A 25,164-nucleotide genomic window follows, 5' to 3' on the forward strand; every position below is an offset into this window, starting at 1 on the left:
GTGGCTCCAAGACTCCGCCCTCCTGAAGTCATCTAGCACACGCAGTCGCAATGACTTCGTTACCAACTCATCGGGAATGCACCGCTACCCTCCGGCCACCAGGGGGCGCGCCTTCGCTATGGCGCATGCGCTTTCCTGGCTGCAGGAGGAGGCCTTTGCTCTTTGCTGTGTCTTCCGCCTCAGTTAAGCTTCCGGCGCGAAGGTCACGGACAAGATGGTGCCCCCAGTTCAGGTCTCTCCGCTCATCAAGGTGAACCCACTTCACAGTCGCGCACGGTGCTCAGGGCCCTTGAATGCCCCTTACCACTACCCCGACTTAGCATCTCCCACCCTCGAGACTGCTGGTTGTGGTCTCAAGGCAGTCCCGGGCCTGGCGACCCCTGCAACCCCCTGCCCTGTGCCCCGCTACCCGTACTCCTCCATCTCCGATCCCCTCGTCCTTCTGCTCTAACGTCTTTTTTTTCTGCAGCTCGGCCGATACTCAGCCCTTGTCCTCGGCATGGCCTACGGCGCCAAGCGCTATAGTGAGTTCGGGGACCGGGAGTGCGGGGTTCGGGGTGTGTGGGATTGCTGGGCCTGCAGCTCCTGGGGAGGGAGACGATGCTTGGCCCACAGGGGAGCAGGTGGGAGGGAACAGCTGCCGGGAGATTCTGGGGTCGGCGTTTTCATGCAATATTTTTAGGGAAGAAGTTAATTCCTTCCTCTCCCTAGGTTACCTAAAGCCCCGGGCAGAGGAGGAGAGGAGGGTGGCAGCGGAGGAAAAGAAGAGACTAGATGAGCTGAAACGGATTGAAAGAGAACGGGCAGAAGGTATGGCTTTTAGCCCCACCCCCCACGCCCAGGTTTTCTGGAAGTAGCTGCTGTCCTCCGTGGAGACTAGCGGAATGTGCAGGCGGTGCTGCAGCATTGCCTTCAGAGAGGCTGCCCATGAACAGGCCCTCTGACCCCTCTTTGTTGACTTCCTGTAGATTCCAGTGAGGTGGTGTGGGCGTTGGGCACCTGGGATGCAAGGGATGGTTTTAGTGTCAAAAGTGAGGTTCTCTTGGGATTAGATTCTTTTATAAATGCAATCCTGAAGTCCTCGCAGGAGGCCCGAGTGTGTATAACGTGTGACACTGTCTCTTCTCGATTTTCAGCTCAAGATGACAGCATACTCAAATGAAGCGCCAGTGAGCTTGCCTTTCTTAAGTCGCTGAGGATGAATAAAGCTTTGTCGTGCGATGCTCCGGTTGCCTCTTTACTGCCTTGGTTGTTTGCTTCTAGACCGGCTCTGCAGTTGTTTCCTGGGTTTTTATGGGGGAGGGGCGGTTTCAGTGGAATTCGTGATCATTGTGTGACATGGATACAAAGTGCAGCTCAGGAGGGTGCAGAGGTAAGGCCAAGCTGGGCTCTGAGGATGCCAAGGAAATAGAGTGGCTTAGCCGCCTGGATGCAGCTCGCTCTGCTCTGTACCTGTACAAGGCTGGTGGGGGTTGATGCCTTCACAATAACATGGGTCTTGTGCCACCCGATTCGTAATTTCCCCTGGGTCTTGGAAGAAGGCCCTCCATCCGAACCCCTGGGCTCCTGTATCCTGGCCACTAGTTCTTTTCAACTTGACACAAACTAGTCATCTGGGAAACGGGAACCACTATCGAGGAATTGTCTAGCAAATTGGCTCATGGTTATATCTGTGGGGTATTTTCTTAACTGATGGTTGATGTGGTAGTGTCCAGCCCACTGTGGGTGGTACCACTCCTGGGCAGATGGTCTTGGGCTGTGTGAGAAAGCAAGCTGTGCAAGCCAGTAACAGCATCCTTCCATGGTTTCTGCCTCTGCTCCTGCTTGAGTTCCCATCCTGATAGTCCATCCTCCGTGATGGACTGTGATGGAGATATGTAAACCAAAAAAACCCTTAACCCCCAAGTTGCTCTTGGTCATGGTTATTACAGCAACCAAAAGCAAAGCAGAAGTGTTACTGCTCCCTCCGCTTTATGCCTTGCACAAGTTTCGTAGGTTTAGAGCCTTATTTTTTTTTAAAGTGAGTTGAGAGAAGCAGCATATGTGTGCTTGAAAGCCCTGTATTTGGTATAAAAAAAGCAGGCTGAGTGAAAAGCTGCTTCCCCCCTCCGCTCCCCCAAAATGGTGTCCCACTGTCTGGGACTCTGAGGATCACATTTGCCACCTCTTCCCGTGCTGAAGGGAAACTGCTAGATGTATCCTCTTCCTGGGACTGGGAAGACAAATCCCATGAGTTTGTTCTCTGCCAGATAGTGCGTGTTTAAAGCCTAGTCTTGTTAAGTCCCACTGAACTCACAACAAACAGCCGCTGTGTTATAGCAGACAGAGCAGCTGGCTGCTTCCTTCAGGAGGATCCCACCCAGGCTTTCAGTACAGGTTATCCCCATTCGGGCCACTTCCATTGGATCTCAGCCCTGCTCACAGCCTTGACCCAGCAGAGCTCTCAATGGATCAAGTAAGATGTGCCGTCAAGTGATGTTAGCAGGTGGAACTGAATACCTATATGCACACGTATGTACAAGAGTAGCGCTCTGACTTAAAACAATTCACAAATTCTTTGTAAAGATCTTTGAGGGAACTTCATCAAACCAGATAAATACGGACTACACCATTTAACATTCATAGTTAGCTTTAATTTGAAAAAAAAAAAAACCTTTACAATTTAAAAATATTCAGTTATATTTGATCTTTTTCTTCTTCTGTTTCCTAATGTCTTATACCAAGCTGCAGAGTCGTCTCCAGTGGGTGAGTGGCAGGAGGACCCAGAAGCCACTAGATAGATTTTACAGGATACAGCAGGTCGAGGACTTGGGTGCTGGACCACCATTGCAAATTTCTGTGCCCACTGCAAGAAAAGATAGACTGAGTGGTCGCTTGGTCTGCCTTCTACACCAGGTGCCCTCTAATAGCACCAGTAGGTTCTCCCTGCAGGGGTTAAACAGGATCTGAGAACAACCCAAGCAGATTATGCTGAGCCTCAGTGCCTGAGCCTCTCCGGTCACTGTGCCCTGATTACTTTCAGCCCTGACCTCCTATGACCCAGAAGCTGCCTTATTCAGTGTGCTCTCTCAATGGCCGTGGAGAACCCCAGGCCCAGGGTAAACAAACCCTGGAGAAGATAATATCACTGGGTTTCTGATCTGGGGTGCAGTGGGTTGTTAACTGAGTCACAGGATACAGGTTAGCACTGTGCCAATTTAACTCTTGCTTAGCTCACTGATTTCGTTTTTGCCTTTGTGTTGCGTCTAATTCAGGTTTGCTCTTTGGTTTCTGGGGGATTACAGACACGTGGTACCACACCTGGGAAGGAACAACTACTTATTGAAACGTTCAGGGAGCTCACTTCTTATGTATAGGAATATAGCATTCCTGTCTCAGTGAGAGAACATTTCAGTCTGATCTGTTATCTACATGGCATGAGCAGCTATGTCCCTTGAAGGACAGGATAGATGGATGGGCATTCTTTGGCTCCAGGGCCTCAGCCTTAGCTGTTGGGCTATATGAATTAGCCTCCCTTTCTGCTGCTTGGTGATTTTTTTTTTTTTTTTTTTTTTTTTTTTTTTTTTTTTTTTTTTTTGTGCCATGTTACAGCATTGACTCAGGTGTTGACTCTGAGCCCATCCCAGTCCTCTGTGGGGCCCAGACCTTTCTTGGCTGCTGTTCTGTCTTCTTCCTTCTTCTTTTCTTCCTCTAGGGCCTTGACTTTGGCCTCATACTCATCAGCCAGTGCTTTCCACTCCTTCCTGTTATTCTGCAGCCGGTCATACATGGGCAGGATCTCTTCATGAAAGCGAGAAAATTCCTAGAGGGAACTGAGAAGTCACTGTGCTGTCCCCCTGCTCCTGGAGGGCTCAGTAGCTCTTCAAAGGTCTCGGGCTTCCCTGCCGCTAAACTCAACAGACTGAGGATGCTCTCATATCTGTGACGTATTTTATTTTAAAAGTCATAAGGACAGTGAAGTGAGGCCCCACACTCCCTGGCACTATGCTTGTGAGGTGACCACTACTGATCCCCAGGTCACATGACCTGTGGCTGCCACAGGCTCAGCGTGAGCTTGGTTCCCCACCCTCAGCTGTTTCACATGGGGCTGAACCCTAGGCACTGTCACATAGAGTTGATCAGCATAGGGAAGAACCACTGTAGTCTTCCCTTTCCAGATAGTCCCCAAGGAGGAGGACGACTAGGAGCTTGTGTGGGGGGAGCTGCTGGGTGTAAGTACTTCTCATAGAGGTCTAGCAGGATGAGCATCCCAAGAACAGAGCAGGGAATGTCGGCTGCAGCAGGGCTGGAAGCTTCAACAAGCCCTGCAATGGCTTTCAGGTGATGTGGATGGACTGAGGAAGACAGTGGGGCCTCCAGGGACCCCCTCTTTCTGCTTGCCTGGCTGCTTATGATTGGCTTCACCTGGAATCACACAGTGCCTGCCTTACAATGTGGGGTCCGTTACCACCGAGGACAACCAGAGTAGGTGGAGCTGGGGTGTCATGTGCATCACACAAGGACACTGCAGTCAGGCCTATCTTTCGAGTCTCTCCAAGTTCCTGCCTCATGTCCTACAATCAATAGCAGAACTCAAACCTTGGCATGCATTGGTGCCTGATCAGCTAGTGGGAACACAGTTGCTGTCGTGTTCTTCAGGTTGTATTGGGGTGTGCCAGCGGAGACAGACTCAGGCTCACCTCCATGTTTTCACCCAAACCTAGTAGGCAAGTTGCAGCTGTTTTCCTGAAGACAGTGTGTCCATTGTGAGTAGTGGCACCTTGAGGTAGGGATCCTTAAAGTGAGACCTCAGGGTGAGTAGGACCTTCTAGGGGTGCACTAGGTGCTTCTGAAGGACATTCACAAATTTTGAGACAGACCATTGCCTGGGCAGGTTGAGATGGGTGTTGTGATAGGGTAGAAGGACAAGTGTACTGTACATCATACCTTATCAGATAAAGGTGGAGACCACACAAATGTCCCCGCAAGATCACAGCTGGGTCCAGCCCATTCCCTACCCATTCTCGGCCAGTCCACCCCAGGCCACATAGAACACCTCTGCTGCGTACCTTATACACGAAAGTACATACAAAGTCGATGAAGCCAACTTGCAGCTTGGGGAGCTCAGCTGCTTTGTTCCGGTCCATCATGGGCTTGTGGAGGAAACACAGGAAGATGAAAAGGATGCTGCTCCTCTCTATGAGACTTTGTTAGCTGGCAAAGGCCTCTTTCGTGCTGAGTCTGAACCTTGTCTAAAGCCTGCTCCAGTCAGTTTCACATTAGTAGAGCAGGCTTGGGAGATAAAGCCTTCGCCTGCCATATCCCCAAGTGGTGAAAGCAAACCTATGTAGTTCCTAGTTCATGTGTGGATAGATACCATCCCTGCTGTTAGCTGTGGGCCTACCCCTAACTGTAATGGCCTCATTGTCTGTCTTGCCATGGACTACTGCCTCTACTCCTCCCCTTTTCTCAGGGTTGCCCTTCTCGGAGTTGCCATCCCTAGACTCCCCTGCCTACTGTACATACTGTGCAGCTGCATAGGCCCTGGAGACTCTTGCTTGTGGGCTGCAACCTGGATATTCCAATTTTTTGTGATTTCTATTCTACAAGCCAAATTACCCCTGTTCGTTTCAATGACCCCTCAAATCAAAGTTAAGACTTCAGGACCTTAAACTCCTAGGGTCTGGAGCACTACCAAGTGTTCGAATTCATCTGTCAAGATGGAAGATTCTGGAAGCAACACTCACAATGGGCTGTTGATCCAAGACCGTCCTTTCCAAGTCCCCTTGTTCCCAGAACTCAGCAGCCACCAGAAGAGCGACCTGAGCACACACAAAGGTTATAGTGGGGTTCTATGTTCGGGAGCAGCAGGCCCTCCCCCTTGAAGCTCTGCAGGCAATGTCTATATGGTGTCTCTCACTGCTGTACCCAGAAATTACTTCAAAAATCAACACTATTTCCCTGTAGCTCCATAGGTGAAGACCCAGGATGGCCTCTGAAGGCTATTCTGAATCCAGATGGTCATCAGTCCTGACCTTGCTCTGGACTTCCCAGGGCTTGGTGATAGCAGACAGGTCACATGCAGTCATCATCATGGCCCTGTGGACAGACAGATCAGACTACATGTCCTTCCGAGAACAGAGTGAACACATTTTCTCAGCATCTCTGAGACAGTCCTGGGGAAGGTGCTGAGCCTGAGTCACCACCTTGTAGGCAAAGAAGGGGAACTCTGAGGATAAAGCAAGAGATGATCAAGGGTCCTAATGAAGGCTATCTCAGTCTGAATTCTGTGCTGATGTCCATGAATCTCAGGACAGATTGAGCCAGTGCCTTTGTTCAATTTAGAGAGAACTACTCTTGCTTTGGAGTCTCCTATCCCTGGGGTTAGGGAGGTCTGCAGGGCTAACTGGCCAACAATAGACCTGTTACTTACATGACTATCTCCTTTCGTGTTGTCTCTAGGGATAAGTACTCAACCCAACTCTTCTTGTCTTCATAGTTCTTGGACTCATCCACAATCTTCTGGAACATTGTTCTTTTCCTGGTCCCAGAAGGAGGGGAGGAGGGGGTGACGGATTGGTCATTGCTGTATGTGTCGACTGAGGGCTCCACCCAGACTCCTGCCCCAGATGCGTTCTTACTTGAAGTAGAGGGCCAGGTCCGTGGCAATGATGGCAATGTCCATGAGGTGGATCACATGCTCGTGCTGACGCCGGTTCAGGTTCTGGTAGATGTTCAAGCTCTGTGGGGACCACCAGGTGGTGTTGGGTTGTGGCAGATGTTGCCTGTGGTACCCTTGGTTTTGACTCTCGGGGTCTGGTCTGTCTACTCCCCTGGTTCTAACCTGGCCTTTGTTTACATGATCCCAGATCAATACTGACCCCAGATCAATCTTATGGCTAAGTCTCCAAGCAAGGATAGACATCCTTGTCCTCCTTTGGTGTCTGTCCTCTTCCTGGGAGTGTCCTGGGTCAGATATCTTTGTCCATTTCCATGATCTGTTATACCTACTAGTGGACATTCCTGGCAACTGCCCCTTGAAGCAACTCTACCCCCTGTGGGAACATCTCTAGATAGGAGCCTGTCCCATAGCACCTCACACTGGTAAACCCATACTTCCCAGGGTCTCCTGTCTGTCTGCTACAGCCCAAAGGAGGACATATCACCAAATCAGGAACAAACCTCCTCTGCCAACAGAAACTTCCCAAATTCCAGATGATGCCGTTCTAGAATTGAGGAGCCATGTAACTTGGCTAGAGGATTCTGGGATCTGTTTCGTATTTTGTTTAAAAAGAAGGACACAACAAAAGCAATGTTAGAAGGCAGTCTAGGATGAGGTCTGGCCCACCTGGCACTGTACCTTCAAGGTGGCCCCTCTCAGTACTGATTGCCAGACTGCAAAGACTAACCCTAAGGGAACCTGGTTTATGGTTTACCATGCCCACCACGAGCCTGCCCTCCCCATAGCCTACTTCATCTGGTACAGGTTGTTGGTGCCACGATGGTCAATGTCGTGGCACAGGCCAGCAGTAACCATGGCAAAGGCCTCCAGGTCTGTGTAGTAGCTCTTCAGTTTTCCTGTCTGTGGGGAGAAGTCCAGTTCTGGGTCCTGCCACTGACCCAACTCTTTGACTCCAGAAAGCAGAGGTAGAAGGGAAGGTGGGCCTAGCCCAAGCCCATTCTTTTGCCCACCCAGGTCCCCTCCACCCATTTCCAGGACTGGGCGAGAACAATGAGTGTCCTTGGACCTGAAGGTAGTTAACTGTGGTCTTTGCCTCAGCCCATGAGTCATCTTACCCCATCCCATTTACATACATACCATGAGTAATGTAAACATGGTCTGGGCGACATTGAACCCATGGCGCCAGTTATGGTAGGTGATTCTCCGGTAGGCTTTGCTGACAGAGAACAGAAACCGCACCAGGACCTGGGGGAACAGAGGACATGTAGGCTCTGGAAGTCACACCACGTGAGAATCCACCCAAGCCTCTCAAGCTGTTTGCAGTGGAGCTGGTCATACCTATTCTCCTACTTCTATCTTGTCGGCCTCACAGCCCTTGCTCCTTGTTCCTTTGCCCCTTCCTGTTTGGGGAGGGCTCTCACGCATTAGAGCTAAGAATAGCTCCAGACATTAGGAATTTGATGCCTCTGTCTCCATGGCCCAGACCCACAATGGAAAGAGGACCCTTGGGATATGGGATACTTTGAGAAACAAACAAAACAGAAACATCTTTTGAATGGGTCAGATGTGTGGTCTATGAGCAGGAAGGTGGATCACCTGTACATTTTCTTCAAGAAAGAGAATGTAGGCTAAGGGAGCACACTAATATTTCCATTATGATAGTTAGGGTCAAATAATTGTTTGGAAATATTTTTATTCTGGTACTGTTTTTAAAATAATTTTCTGTTCTTTTTCCCTTAGAATTTATTAAAAATCCTTTCTGAAACACCAGCCTGTCACTCTTGTTTTCTTGGGAGCATGAGAGATTATTTATTCTTCATGTGGGGCTGTGGGGACGCAGGTGTGGAGGATGGATGGATGATAGAGTGAGAAGCCCAGGGAGGGAGCAGAATGGAGGGCTCTGAGCTGGAATAAGCTTCCCTTCCTCCCAGCGGTGATCCCTGAGGGCTCTCCTGTGGGCAAACCTAAAGGATACTATGTGCGGTTCTATTCTAGCGAGCAGTTGCTGCAATTCCCTCAGGATCCTATGACAAATTCCCTGTTTCCCCTCTGATGCCACAATAAAAATGTTGTTTGGAACACCTAATAAACAAACTTTCCATCCATCCATCCACCCACCCACCCATCACTCCATCCATCCATCACTCCATCCATCACTCCATCCATCCATCCATCACTCCATCCATCCATCCATCCATCCATCCATCACTCCATCCATCCATCCATCAGTCCTTCCATCCATCACTCCTTCCATCACTCCATCCATCCATCCATCCATCTATCCATCCATCCATCCATCACTCCATCCACACATCCATCCATCCATCCATCTATCCATCCATCACTCCTTCCATCCATCACTCCATCCATCCATCACTCCTTCCATCCATCACTCCATCCATCCATCACTCCTTCCATCCATCACTCCTTCCATCCATCACTCCATCCATCCATCCATCCATCCATCCATCCATCCATCACTCCTTCCATCCATCACTCCATCCATCCATCCATCCATCCATCACTCCTTCCATCCATCACTCCTTCCATCCATCACTCCATCCATCCATCCATCCATCCATCACTCCTTCCATCCATCACTCCATCCATCCATCCATCCATCCATCCATCCATCCATCCATCACTCCATCCATCCATCACTCCATCCACACATCCATCCATCCATCCATTCACTTATTCTAGGTATATTTGCTGTGTATATTTCACTGATTCTGCGATGATGTGGACCACCCCCCTCCATCACCCCATGCCTTTCACCTCTTCAGGGAGCTGTAACCCCTAACCACCCCTCCACCTCCTCTTATCTCCCACCTCCTGGGGAATCTGGAACTTGCGGACTACACCCAGCTCATAGTACATCTGGATGCCACATTTGACTAGCTCCAGCTCAGTACACTCCAGATCGGAGAAGTGGAACTCATAGATGTCAAACTGGGTAGGCCCTGGGAGTTCTTCTTTCTGTAAGAGAGATTATGGGCTGAGGGAAGCAAGCCTACCACACCCCCACTGGTTCTTAACCTTTCTTTTTCTCTGAGCCTTTGTCCAGGAAGACACTCAGGTATCTCTGCTGATGTCTGCCTTCCAGTTACCAGACCACTCATATTGTCCCAACCCATCCTATGGCGCTGTTTCCACCCGCCAGGTGACTGGGCTGTGAGACGCTTGCCTGATTTGGTAGCAGTGACGTTGGAAAAGCAAGCATAAAGATATGTACACAAAAAGTTATAGAGGCACATACATAGATTCAGACCTACCCATCTGGACACATGGGAACATATGTGCACACTCACGGCACACAGAACCATTGGTACTCAGAACATGTTGAATGCATCAATAAACTCCAAAACTATTCAGTAGAACAAACAGGTAAATCACACAGGTGACAGGAAAAGGTAGGTATCCCATAACCGTCAAGTTCATGTGGGGATGTTCTCTGGGAGACATACAAACATGTGTCTGTATGTGCCTATACACACACATGCGTGAATACACAAGTGCACACAGAAGTATGTAAACACATGAACACAGCTATCTCTAAACTAGGGGACGTAGCCCATGTTACTCCTGTAGGGAGGCAGTACAGATGGACACTTGGCCCAAATTGTGCCTGCACGAGGTAAAACATGCATGGTTCTGGGAAACACAGAGGAGGCAGGAAGGCAGACAGAGACATTCAGCAGGGCAGGTATCAAGGAGACTCTAGCTGGACACTCAGAGTCAATACTGTCACCTCTGTTGGGAAGTGTTGACATTCCTACACAGGTAACACTAACGTCATGAAAGGATGCTGTGTGTGCCAGCGCTCCCTCCTGCCACTCCTGAGAGCGGCTTGTGTCCACTGGAAGCAGGTTCTCACCAAGATTTTCCCCAGCTCATCCTCCTCACAGTCAGCGGGCTCTTTCCCCAGGCGATCCCTTGTTGGCTAACAGAGAGTGACAGGTGAGTTGTGGGATTGAGTGATAGTGTCACTTCACCCTATATGCCAGAGTGACCGCATCACCAGTACCTCACGTGATAGGCTGACAATATCACCCTCACCCCAGACATGTGATAGGCTGACAATATCACCCTCACCCCAGACATGTGATTGGCTGACAATATCACCCGTACTCCATGTGATAGGCTGACAATATCACCTGTACCCCAGACATGCGATAGGCTGACAATATCACCCTCACCCCAGACATGTGATAGGCTGACAGTATCACCCTCACCCCAGACATGTGATTGGCTGACAGTATCACCCATACCCCATGTGATAGGCTGACAATATCACCCTCACCCCAGACATGCGATAGGCTGACAATATACCTGTACCCCAGACATGTGATAGGCTGACAGTATCACCCTTACCCCATGTGATAGGCTGACAACATCACCCTTACCCCAGACATGCGATAGGCTGACAGTATCACCCGTACCCCAGACATGCGATAGGCTGACAGTATCACCCTTACCCCAGGAATGACAGAGTGACAGGAACCCCTTCATTCCACAAATGTTACAGAGTGAACTCATCACCATTCCCCCACAAGGGCCAGGACGATAGTATCATCTTTACCCTATGACTATAACAAAGTGACTGTCAATCTTCGCACCATGTGACAGGATGGCGGTATCATACCCATCCGTAAGTGTGTCAGCGGCAGTGTCGCCTTTACCCATGTGACAGTGGCAACATCGCCTTCACCCGGGAAATGTACCAGAATGACGGTGTGCCATCATGGAACATGTTGAACACACGGCTCCTGATCACTGAAGGACAGCAGTCTCCTTATGCTCAGACCCTCAATTCCAGGCATAAGTGGTCAGTCCAGGAACCCTAACTTTCCTTCCTTTCCCTGTGCTGTCCTTAGTGACACACACGGATGACAGATGGAATAATGATGGGCTAGGAAGGCTCTGGTCACCCCTGCTCACTGCTTAGGATGAGACACAGGGAGTGTCTGGGTTGTACAGTGTGTATGCAGTATTAGAGTTAGATGTAGCCTGGGTCCCAAAGATATGCTGTTATCAATGATCTCCCTTCCTTCCCAGACAGAGGGGCCCCGTAGAATGCCAGGCACATTACCAAGATTGCCTGGATTTCATCTTTGTCGCACCGCACATGATACAGAACCATGTCCTGGGCGATGTCCTTACGGTTCTCCAGCTTGTTCATCTTGTCGTAGGTGTCGGTATTCAGCACTGACCATCCCAGGAACTGTGTCAGCGACTGGAGCGAGACAACAGTATCCCCCATTAGCAAGTCACCCTGGTGACTGCTTACTGTCTTCTACACCTGTGACTCAGTGGCCAGTTTCCCACGCTACTGCAGTACGGTGGATGCCTCCGAATGAGGTCTCCAGAGATAGAACTTTGGGAAACTATCCTTGTCCCTTCTTTCTGACTCAGTGCTAAGCAGGGCCCAGATGTGTGTGGAGAGGGGCAATCCTCACTGATGCCCCACACCGTCATAGATGGACACCTTTGTCCATGCGTGGTGCTGGATATTTACCTCCATGAGAACTTCATCTTGATCGTCAAATGGTTTCCCGTCTTTCCTGTTGTAGAAGGTCGCTACCCCCACTATCTCCTCCTTCTTGTTGACGATGGGCATGGAGAGAACGTTCTTGATCACCCACCCAGAATCATCCAGGGGCCCCTGCTGCAGGAGCAGAGAGAAAGGCTGCTTCAGGTGTGGTCTGGTGAGGCTTGGTGGTGGTAGACCTCGGTTTCTCTGCTCTCAGAGCTTGAATACTGTCTCTTCACTCTTACTTGTCTGTGAACTTTATCTTCATAGGCTTTGTGTTGTAGTTTTATGGGCTGGAGGAAGCAATTTCCCCACGGTAGCAAATGTCAAGGGCACATGAGGGTTCTAGTCTCCACAAGTACTTCTCAGAAGCCTTGCTCTTAAAGCTCTTACTAACTGCTCAACAAATGAACCCACATTTCCACTTTACATTGGACTTTGAACATTATATAGTTGGTGTATTATGTCTTCCGACATGAAATATGCATAATGCCTTTTGACCTGTTCCTTCAAGAGGCTGTTGAGACAAGCATGTTCCTACTAACATGACCTCCCTCAGGAAAGTGCTATGTGGCCCTGGGCATGTTTACCCAAACCTCAGCTGAAAACAGATAGAGCAGAGAAACTCTAAACCCTTCCTAGTCCCAGGCCAGAGAAATTCTCCAGACCAGGTTCAATCAAGTGGATACAAAAGAAAATTCAGCTGAGTCCTGCCAGGGTTGAGTGAGCCCAAAGATTAGCTGACTTCTCCTGAACAACTGAGCCCAGATGAACCCAGGGAAGATAAACTAAGACCAGACTAGACCAGATGAGACCAGACAGAATCCACTTAGCCCAGATAAGCTTTCTTGAGTCCAGTCAAGATCAATTGAGATCAGATAAGGTCACCTGAGACTAAGACAAGATCACCTGAGTCTAGCCAAGACCAACAGATTCTAACTGAACCCACATAAAATCACCCCAGTTGTAGACCTGGAAGCACAAATACACATTTCTGGTATGTTTCTTAGTCACTGAGAATGAATTTGGTCTTTTATTTTTCTTTTGTTTTTTGATTCCAGGTTGACTTTGGGTTAATTTGCTGCAATCCTTCTGCCTCAGCCTTCTGAGTAATGAGATTACAGATATGAGGGAAGTTGTTTTATATGTGTATATTATACACATGTGTATACATGTGGAGGCCAGAAGTCCGTGTTGAAGGTTTTCCTCTATTGCTTTCCACTTGTTTTCGTGAGGTAGGGCCTCTCACTGAAACTGGAGCTCACTGACTGGCTAGATTAACTGGTCGCCAAGCCCCCTGGATTATTTTGTCTTGCCTGCTTCTCACCCCGCAACCTAGCACTGGGATTTTAGGTACATGCTACCATGCCTGTTTTTTGTTTGTTTGTTTGTTTGATGTGGGTGCTGGGAATTGGAACTCAGATCCTCATGCTTGTGTAGAAAATACTTTACCTACTGAGCCACCTCCCCAGCCCCATAAAGTTGTTCCTGACATGGAAAAACCTAATTCAATCCACCATTACTGAAACAAAATACCCTCTTTTCAAGTAAAACACAGTTTCTAAAAATAAGCAGGCAGATTACCTGAAAGTTGAACATTTCATCGGCTGAAGTATTCATGATGTTACATATCTGGGAAGGATCAGAAGCAATTCCACTCTGAGCAACTGAACGCGTAGACACAAGCACTAGTCTACTTAGCCTTGCCTGTGAAAGGAGCTTCTAACTGGGCAAGGTGAGTAGCAGCTAGCAGGAAGGGCTAGCAGGAAGGGCTAGCAGGAAGGGATGGCAGGAAGGGCTAGCAGGAAGGGCTAGCAGGGGGTAGCAGGCCAGCAGGCATTGCAGCACCGGCAAGGACAGGCCAGGGCCTGGAGAGGGGCACTCACAAAGCCACTTTCTGCTACATAGGTTGGGAGGCCACTGGCCAGGGCCCAGTGATCGGCTGGGGGTGTGCTGTGAGAAAAGAGCAGAGGTCAGAGGAACAGATGCTGAGGTTGTGAGATGAACCAGGGACGAGTTCACTTCATGCCCTTTTCTGAGCTCAGGTGGGAGGGGTAGAAAACTGATGAGGACTGGAGGAAGCCAGGGGGAGGTTCCTTCCATTCTGCCATGTTGGATCTCCTCATTTTGCAGGGTTTCCTCCCTTCCTGGAGGCTCCTGACTTCAGCTGTCCTCTGGAGAGTCAGTGTTAGCTACCTGTTCTGCAGTCCTGATACCTGAAGTCTACTTGCTTCTTGGAGCCTGTTTGGGATGTTGACAGGTTTATAGGTTCATGAGGTCACTGGTCACGTAAACATAGGACCACTGTCCCTCTAGGCATGTGCTCTGTACCAGACTTCCCTTTGAACTGTGATGATGGCCTCACCTTGTAGAGGCTTTACCTGCCAGGGCTGTGATGGTTGAGTTGCTGCTGCTGGGGCCATCCGGACAGCGCACCTGACTCCCTAGATATCTAAGTGCCTTAGGCGTGTTCCTCCTCACTGTCCTGGGAAGGCCGAGCTGGCTCTACATAGACACCCTAGAGATGGCTAGTCCAGAGGTTGGTTTGGGGGATGTTCCATTCTGGAGTGAACCATTTGTCAAACCCCAGAACTTACGGAATGACTTTGATGTCTTCCTTGCCATGGAGGATATAATCAATGACTTTGTAGAAGACAATTTCCTAAGAAACAGAACACATCAGTGTAGGGACTCCTGGTCAGCTTCTCAGTAGAGTCTTTGTTGAAGGGGAAAGAGAACAGTGCCTACCCAGACACATCCGTGCACAAAGATACAAATCTACAGATGACACATGCACAGCACCCATGTAATGTGTGTGTGTGTGTGTGCCCATACATTCTCTCTGGCATTCACACTCATAGATGTGCATTGCACACCAGGTTCACATCTATCTTTCCTTTATCACATTTAACCCCACACATACACTAAAATTCACGTGCAAGTATGCCACAATGTTTATAGGAACTCTGGCAAGCTAAAGCCGATCTAGAGAATCCACTTTCATTGGGCAGTGCAGGCAATGAGAGCAGGTAGGTATTTGAGGCTACTCTATCTCCTTATCCTTTTCAGGGCAGCCCCATTGTGGGGTGCCTGCCACCTATCATCCTGACTTACCCGACCATCTGGTGTCCGTGGGCCTGAGTATGGCTGGGCTTCCCCCATCAGCACTGGCCAGACATCAAAGAATTCCTGGGCAGAGAAGAGAGAAAGGAATGCTCAGTCTGCAAACTGTGCCACCATAGGAAGGAGGCACCTGAGAATGTGAGACCTCACCTTATCCTTGGTCATATCCAGGAGGCCCACTGAGTACCGGTCGCAGTTTAGGTAGGCCCGGACAGTGTAGAAGGCCTTGTGGAACTGCCTTTCAATGTCTGTCAGCTCTTCAAATACCTTATTGGCTGACCAGAGAAGCACCTGGAGGGGTGACACACACCGCTATGAGCATGAGTACCAGAGAGAAAATGTGTGGGCACACATACACACGCACACATGCACACAAACACACACGCACATGCACACAATACACACATGCACACACATACACATGCGCATACACACACGCATGCACACGCATACACACGCATGCACACACATATACAAAAATTCTTAGCTGAACATTGGCAAAAACAACCACTTGTGGTAGTATATACCTACAATTCTAGCAGTTGGGAGGTAGACACTACATAACAAGTTGGATTACAAAGCAAGGCATTGTCTCAGAAAAGAAAGAATATAGGCAAAACCAGTCTAATGCTGTAACAATAATGTAATTGTTATTAAATTTTATACCCCAATTGCTTACCAAACAATTATACCCCAATGACCCAGATTATGTAAGACCAACTCAGCATTTCAAAGTCAGTTAATATAAACTAGATTTGGGGTATGCATCTGTAGTTTCAGTTAGCCCAAGACTAATGTGACAGGATCACTGAAGCCCAGCAGTTCAAGACCTGACTGCATGATACAGTAAGACCACAGTCCAAAAATAAACACACCACAAACCCAAACCCAAAATTAACTCATATAATCTAACACATTAGCAAACTAGATGAAAAAATCTCCATGACCTTATCAATTGACGTTGAATAATTATTTTATAGCATCCAATATTCAGTTAAAATAGAACATCTTAGCAACAAAAAATACAGTAATTTTCCTCAATTAGATAAAAAAAAATGCTATGAAACTCCAACAGATGACATTGTTCTTCAGGCTCTAAAAGTCTAATATGGAATTCGTTACACCATGGAGCAACCCTGTGAAATCATTCTTTTTTTTTTTTTTTTTTTTTTTTTTTTTGGTTTTTCGAGACAGGGTTTCTCTGTGGTTTTGGAGCCTGTCCTGGAACTAGCTCTTGTAGACCAGGCTGGCCTCGAACTCACAGAGATCCGCCTGCCTCTGCCTCCCAAGTGCTAGAATTGCAAATGTGCCAGGTTTTATGTTGTGCTGGGCACTGAGCCCAGTCTTCAGGCATGGCAGGGAAGTGCTCTTACCAAGGAAATCATATCCCTATCCCAAGCCCAGAAGACTCACATGGCAGGGAAGCGCTCTTACAAAGTCATATCCCAAGCCCAGAAGACTCACATTTTTTCTTTTTTTCTTTTTTTTTTGATTTTTTGAGGCAGGATTTCTCTGTGTAGCCCTGGCTGTCCTAGAACTCACTCTGTAGATCAAGTTGACTTCTAAGTCACAGAAATCCACCTGCCTCTCGAGGACTGGGATTAAAGGCATGGGCCACCACTACTTGGCCCAGACTCACTATTTTTTTTTTTTTTTTTTTTTAGTTTTTCGAGAAAGGGTTTCTCTGTAGCTTTGGTGCCTGTCCCGGAACTAGCTCTTGTAGACCAGGCTGGCCTCGAACTCCAGAGATCCACCTGCCTCTGCCTCCCGAGTGCTGGGATTAAAGGCGTGCGCCACCACCGCCCGGCTCAGACTCACTATTTTTAAGATGGTAATTTTTTCCAACTTAGTATAGACTTAGAAAAATCCAAGTTATACCTGCAATCCATTTTATAAATCTTGAAAACTTGACTCTAAAGTCTATGTGTAAAGACAAAATACCCAGAATAGGCAACACAACCCTGGAAAAGAAACAATATTGGGAGACTGATATTCTTAACCTCAAAATTTTCTCTAGACAACAATGATCAATGGGAGGAAGAAAACTAGAGAATCCAAAAAATAGAGCTGCACAAATGTATTCAACTATCCTTTGACAAATAGGAAAAGCTATTCATGGAGAAACTGTTGTCTTTCTGCAAATGATTAAAACCTGGCTATCCATATGCAAAAGTGAACCCAGACCCAGACTTTACAATGTTAGGAAAAGTGATTCATGGAGAAACTGTTGTCTTCTGCAAATGATTAAAACCTGGCTATCCATATGCAAAAGTGAACCCAGACCCAGGCTTTACAATGTTCATCAAACTAATAAGCCTAAACTCAGACTCCCAGATGTAAACTCCTAGAAGATGACCTACCTGAAAGACAACCTGAGTAATCTTTGGTTTAATGATGAAGTTTTAGGTATAACAATCTATGAAGATGACTATGATAATTGGAGTTATTAAAATTCCAAACTTCTGTTTTGCCACAGGTAGTATTAAGAAAATGAAAAGGGAGAAAACATACTTCTGGTAAAGGATTTATATCTAAAATTTATACGAATATATTCTTCTTTGCTTTTGTTGTTTGAGATATGGCATTTCTATAAAGCTCTGGCTAGTCTAAAACTCACTAAGATCACTGTGTAGAGAAGGCTGGTCTGGAACTTGAGGATGATCCTTCTGAATGGGTGTTGGGATTATAGACCTTGTGCTCTTCTCTCTCTCTCTCTCTCTCTCTCTCTCTCTCTCTCTCTCTCTCTCTCATATGCATTATATCTCTGTGTGGGTGTGTGCACATAAGTGTGGATGTATGTGAATGTAAGTGTCTACAGAAGCCAGAGACATTGAACCACCTGGAAGTGGAATTATAGGCAGTTGTGGACTGAACTCAGGTTGTCTGAAAGAGTAGTACTCATTTTCAGCTATAGAGCCATCTCTCCCACCGTATGTATGTATGTATGTATGTATGTATGTATGTATGTATGTGGATATATGTATATGTAAGGATATATTTTAAACTAAACAAGAAAGAATGTAGACCAAAAGCATTCAAGTGTACTGTTTAATGCAGAGGCAGGGAGAAGGTGCTAATTTATTTTTAGGATAGAAGGCAAAGGGGTTGCATAATCTCTGTGCTCTGCTCTTTTCATAGGAGTGAAGATTAACATTCTTGATAAAAAAATTCTTACATTTTGGAGGTGGATGGTGGATTAGAGGAGCCAGGCCTCTCTCTGTTGAGGGTACATACCAAGAAGAAGAGAAAGCTCTCTGTGGCAATAGATCAGGGCTGGAAGCATCAATCAGAAATTATGTCTAATTTTATACACGTATGATGGTTGTATGTGGTATACCTATTGTGTAGGCACATACAGGTTAGCACACATTATCTTTTTCTGTCAGGTGAGAGGGGCCTTGGAGCAACAAAATAAATATACTGAGTACTCAGATTTTAGCTTCTATCTGCGCTGTCTAATATACGATCTGGGCTTGGAGTTCTAGGACTGGGGCAGGAAGCTTATCAAAGAAGCCAGGGAATCACACAGCGATGTAGTAGGAGCTGCGGGCTGTGTTCCTGCCACCCTAGCTCCTGGTTGACTGGCTAGCTTATGCCCCGAAATAACAACACACAAACTGTATTCTTTTAAACACTGCTTGGCCCATTATATCTAGCCTCTTCTCGGCTAACTCTCGCACCTGGACTAGCCCATTTCTAATAATGTGTGTAGCACCCCAAGGTGCGCTTACCGGGAAGATTCTAGCCTACGTCCATCCTGGGTTGGAGCTTCATCGCATCTGCCCCAGAGAGGAGAGCTATCGAGTCTGAGGAGAACTTTGCCTTGAGACCTCTTCTGAACTCTTGTGCTGTAGCCTATGGCACACTGATATGTGTTTCAAAACCACAGCACACTACTCTGTTGGACACTCAAGTTTCTATTGCATGCAAAGCAAAAGCATTCCAGATTCTTTGTCAGGCCCAATCCCATAAGGAGATTCTGTGCTTAGTTAATTTACAATTCATTTCGGCTCCTCCAAACGTTTGCAGCAGTGGTGTCTGTCTCCGAATGAAGCTGTGCCAACTAGATCAGTTGTAGGAATGAGCAGAGGATGTTTTCAGTGTCCGCCTTACAACCTGCCTGCCCAGGTGAGCACAGCACCCCTGACCCTGCTCAGTTTTGTACAGGCAATGATACAGGTAGGAACATCTGGACCTGCTAGGCCAGAGTCATGCTTTGATTGGACAGCTCTGTGTCTCAGTCACTCACGAAGAGAAAACCACTTAGCAGGATGGGAGGCTGGAAAAGAACCAGCCAGGGCATACAAGTACCTGGCCTCTGCGTGTCTCACAGTTGTGGAGGTAGCTTAGGTGATAGATCTTCAGGTTTAATGCAGCAAAATTCAGGTACTTTGCAAAAACCTGAAACAGCAATCATAACAGCCTCAGTCAGAAATCCAGATGTTCAAGGATATATGTATAGAAAAGAGACATGTGTCAAAAGTTCTGGAGGAATTGCCACATACATACAAACATACTGTTCATGGGGGTGGACTTACACACACAAATCAGTCCTGTGGGGCAGGGACATGGCTCACATACAAAGATATGCAGAGGGACACGACTCATGCATCAAGAAGAACAGCTGGCACACAGTGCACACACCCAGATAACAGAGATACACAGATCTGAAGGACACGGTTTGTACATCTGGAGGAGCACAGCTCCCATACTGAGATTAGCAGAGGCACACAAACCAGACTAAGACTTGTCGAGGGACATGTTTAGCCACGTGAAAAGAGACAGGGACATGCAGATGAGCAAAGGCATGCTGGGAGGCAGCACATACAGAGCAAACACACGTGAAGACATGGGTCTCTAGCATGTCCTGGACACTCACATCTTCGTCTTCACTTGTGAAGCATGGGCCATCCAGCTTGTTCACAGCCATAATCACAGCCACGACGTCTTTGCCATTCATGATTGGTGTGGACAGAACGTTCTTGGTCACATAGTCGGTGAGCTCATCAGCAAAGGGGCTGAAGTGAGGACACTGCAGTGAGGGGGGGAGGTTATTGTTGGGGTCTGCGGTGTGGCCCTCTTAAGCTTCACACTGGGGCCAAGCTCTAGGAGGTCACAGTCTAGACTAGTGCTACAACGTCAGGTAGCCCCACCTCTGAACTCAGGACAGTCTTTGGCCAAAGAGAGTTCAGCCAGTCCCTAAGGTTCCTCCTAGTTCACTTCACCTCTGATTCCAAAGAAGTCTCCCAACGTTTCCTCCCAAAGAGCCCCTATATGATCCTCTATCTAGCAGCTCTCTATTTTGGGGCAAAGTTGGCCTCCTGGATACTCATGTCTGCCCCACTGCCTACCCCTAGACTTATAGCCCAGGTGACTGTCTCCTCCCCCCAGCCCCCTCCAAACCTCCTGCACATTCCTCCTGGAAAGGTAACTATGACTGGATGAAGGATGGACTCTGTTGAGACTCGTGGCTTGTTACAGATGTCATTACTAAGAAATGCGGCTGAGGAGCTGGAGCTGAGTTTTCTGTATCTTGGGGTCTGTCCACTAGCCCTGCACTCAAACTCTGCTCCACAGACCACTGTCCACCATGAGACTCTGTGATATGCTGAGTTTCACCTATTTCTGGGCTCAGGGAAGATTCAAAGAGGGCTCAGGAATGCTCCTATGTCCCATATCTGAAAGGAGTGGGCCATTGGAACTAGGCTCAGGGTACTAAATTAGAGCCAGGCACTCCTAACAGACATGTCTCTGCCTCACTCTCTGCCTTCTTGTTATTCCTTTATTTACATGAGGCCAAAGTTCCCTGGCACAGTGACTGAGGTGAATGAATGTCTGTGACTTTAGCCTCTCTTTAGGGTCTGTCCTTGAGAACTAGAGCAGCTTTTTGTCCCCCCCATTCCTGTCCAGTAGCTGATGGACAGCTATCAATACCTTTGACATCTATTGTGCCACTGTTGACAGAGATTTTCTTAGATGTACTTAAGACAGTATCTTACAGCTCTTGTGATTTGACATAATTCTCCTTAGCTCAACACTGTGAGCAACTTGTTAAGTCCCCTGCTGGCATTCCATCTCCTTGGTTGCAGGCTGGCTAAAGATGTTTAGAAGGAGCCTGCTAGCATCCTGGAGCTTGGGATGTAGGTGGAGCCAACTCTTCCCCTTTCCTGATTCTTGGAGAAGCAGCTGCCACCTGGCTGCCATGTGGCATCAAGCTGGAGGTAAACCAGCATATGTATAATAGCAGAGAAGAAAGGTGAGCAGCAAGTCCTGACAGAGGTGATGTAACTGAGCTAGACACTAACATCTTGTCGTAGAAGATGACTAACTTTTTCTGGCTGAAGTATAAGTACGTGGCCTTGGTCATATGGAATGAAATGGTGTGTGCTCCCAAAGAAGGAATATCCTGAGTAGCTCCTCATGGTTAGTCACTGTAGCAATTGTATACCTGGTGGTTTGGACATACCTATTTCCCGATTAGCTAGAGGCTAATCCTGACCTGCAGGTTGCTTCTGGAGTAGTCTTGAAGCGCTATACTAAGGCGTACCGAAGCGTTTCTGTATAGAGCAAGAAATTACCTTCAGGTGTTATACACAGACCTTCACGCTTGACCCTCATGTGTTGCACACAGATACACACAGACACACAGACACACTTGATTCTCAGATGGTTCACACAGGTCCACATAGTTGACTCTTAGATCAGTGGTTCTCAACCTGTGGGTCACAAACCCTCTCGGGTCGAACAACCCTTTCACGAGGGCTGCATATCAGCAATCCTGCATACCAGATGTTTACATTATTATTCATAATAGTAGCAAAATTAGCTATGAAGTAGCAATGAAAATAATTTACGGTTGGGGTTGCCCCAACATGAGTATTAAAGGGCCACAGAATCAGGAATGTTGAGAGCCGCTGCCATGGATGAAGCACAGTTGATCCTCCAATGAGGCACAGAGGCACAGGCATACATGCTAGGTCGTTGTCTCGGGGTTTCTGTTGCTGCGATGATGGAACACCATGACCAAAAGTGTTGGGGAGGAAGGGTGGATGTTGGGGAGGAGAGGGTGGATTTTGGGGAGGAAGGGTGGATGTTGGGGAGGAGAGGGTGGATTTTGGGGAGGAAGGGTGGATGTTGGGGAGGAGAGGGTGGATTTTGAGGAGGAGAGGGTGGATGTTGGGGAGGAGAGGGTGGATGTTGGGGAGGAGAGGGTGGATTTTGGGGAGGAGAGGGTGGATGTTGGGGAGGAGAGGGTGGATTTTGGGGAGGAAGGGTGGATGTTGGGGAGGAGAGGGTGGATTTTGAGGAGGAGAGGGTGGATGTTGGGGAGGAGAGGGTGGATGTTGGGGAGGAGAGGGTGGATTTTGGGGAGGACAGGGTGGATGTTGGGGAGGAGAGGGTGGATGTTGGGGAGGAGAGGGTGGATGTTGGGGAGGAGAGGGTGGATTTTGGGGAGGACAGGGTGGATTTTGGGGAGGAGAGGGTGGATTTTGGGGAGGAGAGGGTGGATTTTGGGGAGGACAGGGTGGATTTTGGGGAGGAGAGGGTGGATTTTGGGGAGGAGAGGGTGGATTTGGCTTACACTTCTATATTGCTGCTCACTGTTGAAAAAAGTCAGGACAGGAACTCAAACAGGGCAGAACCTTAGAGCTGATACAGAAGCCATGGATGGGTTGCTCCCTGTGACTTGCTCAGCCTGCTTCCTAATAGAATACAGGACCAACAGCCCAGGGATGACACTGCCCACCATGGGCTGAGCCCGCCTCCATTGATCACTAATTGAGAAAATCCCTTACTGCTGGATCTCAGGAGGCATTTCCTCAACTGAGGCTCCTTCCTCTCTGATGGCTCCAGCTTGTGTCAAGTTGACACAAAACCGGCCAGGACAGTGGTTGTCTAGTTTTGCTTTTCTTATTGGCTTTATTTCTGCCACATTTGAGACCTCACTTTAGCACCTCTTTTATCTGCACATTCTATAAGCCTCATTTCGCAAACAAAACCATAGAGTAGCTTGGGATCTTCCTGTGTTTCACTTGGCCTCTACCAAGGAACCTCACCTATCTCTCTCTCTCTCTCTCTCTCTCTCTCTCTCTCTCTCTCTCTCTCTCTCTCTCTCTCTCTCTCTCTCTGTCTCTCTCTCTCTGCATTTTCTTCCCCTGCTGGAAATTAAATATTATCAAAGCTATGGTTTTAAAATGCTCTCCTTGCCGGGCGGTGGTGGCGCACGCCTTTAATCCCAGCACTCGGGAGGCAGAGGCAGGCGGATCTCTGTGAGTTCGAGACCAGCCTGGTCTACAAGAGCTAGTTCCAGGACAGGCTCCAAAAAACCACAGAGAAACCCTGTCTTGAAAAACCAAAAAAAAAAAAAATGCTCTCCTTGTTACTTAGCCTTCCTGGGTCTGTTGATTATAGCATGGTTATTTTTTACTTTATAGCTAATATCCACTTACAAGTTAGTACATACCGTGTTTGTCTTTCTGGATCCAAGTTATCTCTTTCAGGATGATCTTTCTAGTTCCATCCATTTGCCGACAAATTTTATAATGTCGTCGTTTTTAACACTGAGTAATACTCCATTGTGTAATCATTTAAAAAACTGAAGAATCGGGCTGGAGAGATGGCTCAGCGGTTAAGAGCATTGCCTGCTCTTCCAAAGGTCCTGAGTTCAATTCCCAGCAACCACATGGTGGCTCACAACCATCTGTAATGAGGTCTGGTGCCCTCTTCTGGCCTTCAGGCATACACATAGAAAGAATATTGTATACATAATAAAAATAAATAAATAAATAAATATTTAAAAAAAAAAACTGAAGAATCGATAAAGAAAATGTGGTACATTTACACAATGGAGTATTACTCAATTGTTGGTAATAATGACATCATAAAAATTGCAGGCAAATGGATGGAACTAGAAAAAGCCATCATGAGTGAGGTAACTCAGAATCAGAAAAACAAACACAGTATGTACTCACTCATAAGTGGATATTAGATGTAAAGCTAAGAATATTCACACTAAAACCCACAGCTCCAAAGAAACTAGGCAACGAGGAAGACCCTAAGAGGGTCACATGGGTCACCCTGGGAAGGGGAATTAGATGAGATCTCCTGGGTAAACTTGGGGCGGGGTAAGGGGTGGTAAAGGGGGGGAAGGGGGATGAGAACATGAGGGAATGGGATGGTCAAGAGTGGGGAGGGATGGAGTGGAGAGCAATGAAAGAGAGATCTTGATAGCGAGAGCCACTATAGGGTTAGGGAGAAACCTGGTCCTAAGGAAATTACCAAGAATCCACAAGGATGATCCCAGCTAAGACTCCTAGCAATATGGAGAGGAAGCCCAATCTGGCCTTCCCTGTAATCAGATTGATGACTATACCAATATCATCATAGAGCCTTCATCCAATAACTGATGGAACAAGATGCAGAGATCCACAACGAAGCACCAGGCCAAGTTCTGGGAACCCAGCCAAAGAGAGGGAGGGAGAATGTGGTTGGAATGTAAATGAAATTAAAAAATAAATTAATTTTAAAAAAGAAGAAAAATTCCAAGAGATGGACACTAATAGTTACATATGCTTATGTGTTTGGGAAATTTTACTTGTTATATAAAATAATGGATATTTATTACTACTAAGATAAAATATGAAATATGAAAATAGTTTAAAAAGATGTGCTATATAATAGCTTTAGAAATATTGACTAAATATTGATAAAATTAAATATTTAATAACAGTAATTTACCTCCTACTTACCTGTATGTGACAGTTTTAAATAAAATATTGAATTGGGTAATTTCACATATGATTTGTGTGCATTCATCACATAATTAAGAACAATTATCAAATAAATA

The 25,164-nt window shown here is 47.3% G+C and overlaps 2 protein-coding genes across 2 annotated transcripts in view; one reads left to right on the top strand and one right to left on the bottom strand.

Annotated features, from left to right (window-relative positions):
- Positions 1-91: 91 nt before the first annotated feature.
- Positions 92-1,227, top strand: Atp5me (ATP synthase membrane subunit e). Its single transcript, XM_057772558.1, has 4 exons — positions 92-250; positions 470-524; positions 712-810; positions 1,137-1,227. Exons 1-4 carry the CDS (start codon positions 215-217, stop codon positions 1,160-1,162), a joined length of 216 nt encoding a protein of 71 aa, XP_057628541.1. The 5' UTR covers positions 92-214; the 3' UTR covers positions 1,163-1,227.
- Positions 1,228-2,783: 1,556 nt separating this feature from the next.
- Pde6b (phosphodiesterase 6B) overlaps positions 2,784-25,164 on the bottom strand; it is a 36,758-nt gene continuing 14,377 nt past the window's right edge. The window contains exons 2-22 of the mRNA XM_057772177.1: positions 20,197-20,349; positions 19,629-19,718; positions 15,468-15,608; positions 15,309-15,383; positions 14,792-14,856; positions 14,081-14,147; positions 13,779-13,826; positions 12,180-12,329; positions 11,754-11,897; positions 10,539-10,604; positions 9,494-9,640; positions 7,799-7,906; positions 7,452-7,561; positions 7,162-7,249; positions 6,621-6,721; positions 6,413-6,520; positions 6,015-6,078; positions 5,727-5,801; positions 5,049-5,132; positions 3,646-3,802; positions 2,784-2,845 (exon numbers count right to left, since the gene is read on the bottom strand). Of these exons, the coding sequence (XP_057628160.1) occupies positions 2,784-2,845; positions 3,646-3,802; positions 5,049-5,132; positions 5,727-5,801; positions 6,015-6,078; positions 6,413-6,520; positions 6,621-6,721; positions 7,162-7,249; positions 7,452-7,561; positions 7,799-7,906; positions 9,494-9,640; positions 10,539-10,604; positions 11,754-11,897; positions 12,180-12,329; positions 13,779-13,826; positions 14,081-14,147; positions 14,792-14,856; positions 15,309-15,383; positions 15,468-15,608; positions 19,629-19,718; positions 20,197-20,349 (2,103 nt within the window). The remainder of the gene's footprint in view (positions 2,846-3,645; positions 3,803-5,048; positions 5,133-5,726; positions 5,802-6,014; positions 6,079-6,412; positions 6,521-6,620; positions 6,722-7,161; positions 7,250-7,451; positions 7,562-7,798; positions 7,907-9,493; positions 9,641-10,538; positions 10,605-11,753; positions 11,898-12,179; positions 12,330-13,778; positions 13,827-14,080; positions 14,148-14,791; positions 14,857-15,308; positions 15,384-15,467; positions 15,609-19,628; positions 19,719-20,196; positions 20,350-25,164) is intronic.

This window comes from Chionomys nivalis, chromosome 6, assembly GCF_950005125.1.
Source record: "Chionomys nivalis chromosome 6, mChiNiv1.1, whole genome shotgun sequence".
In the NCBI taxonomy this organism is placed as follows: domain Eukaryota; kingdom Metazoa; phylum Chordata; class Mammalia; order Rodentia; family Cricetidae; genus Chionomys; species Chionomys nivalis.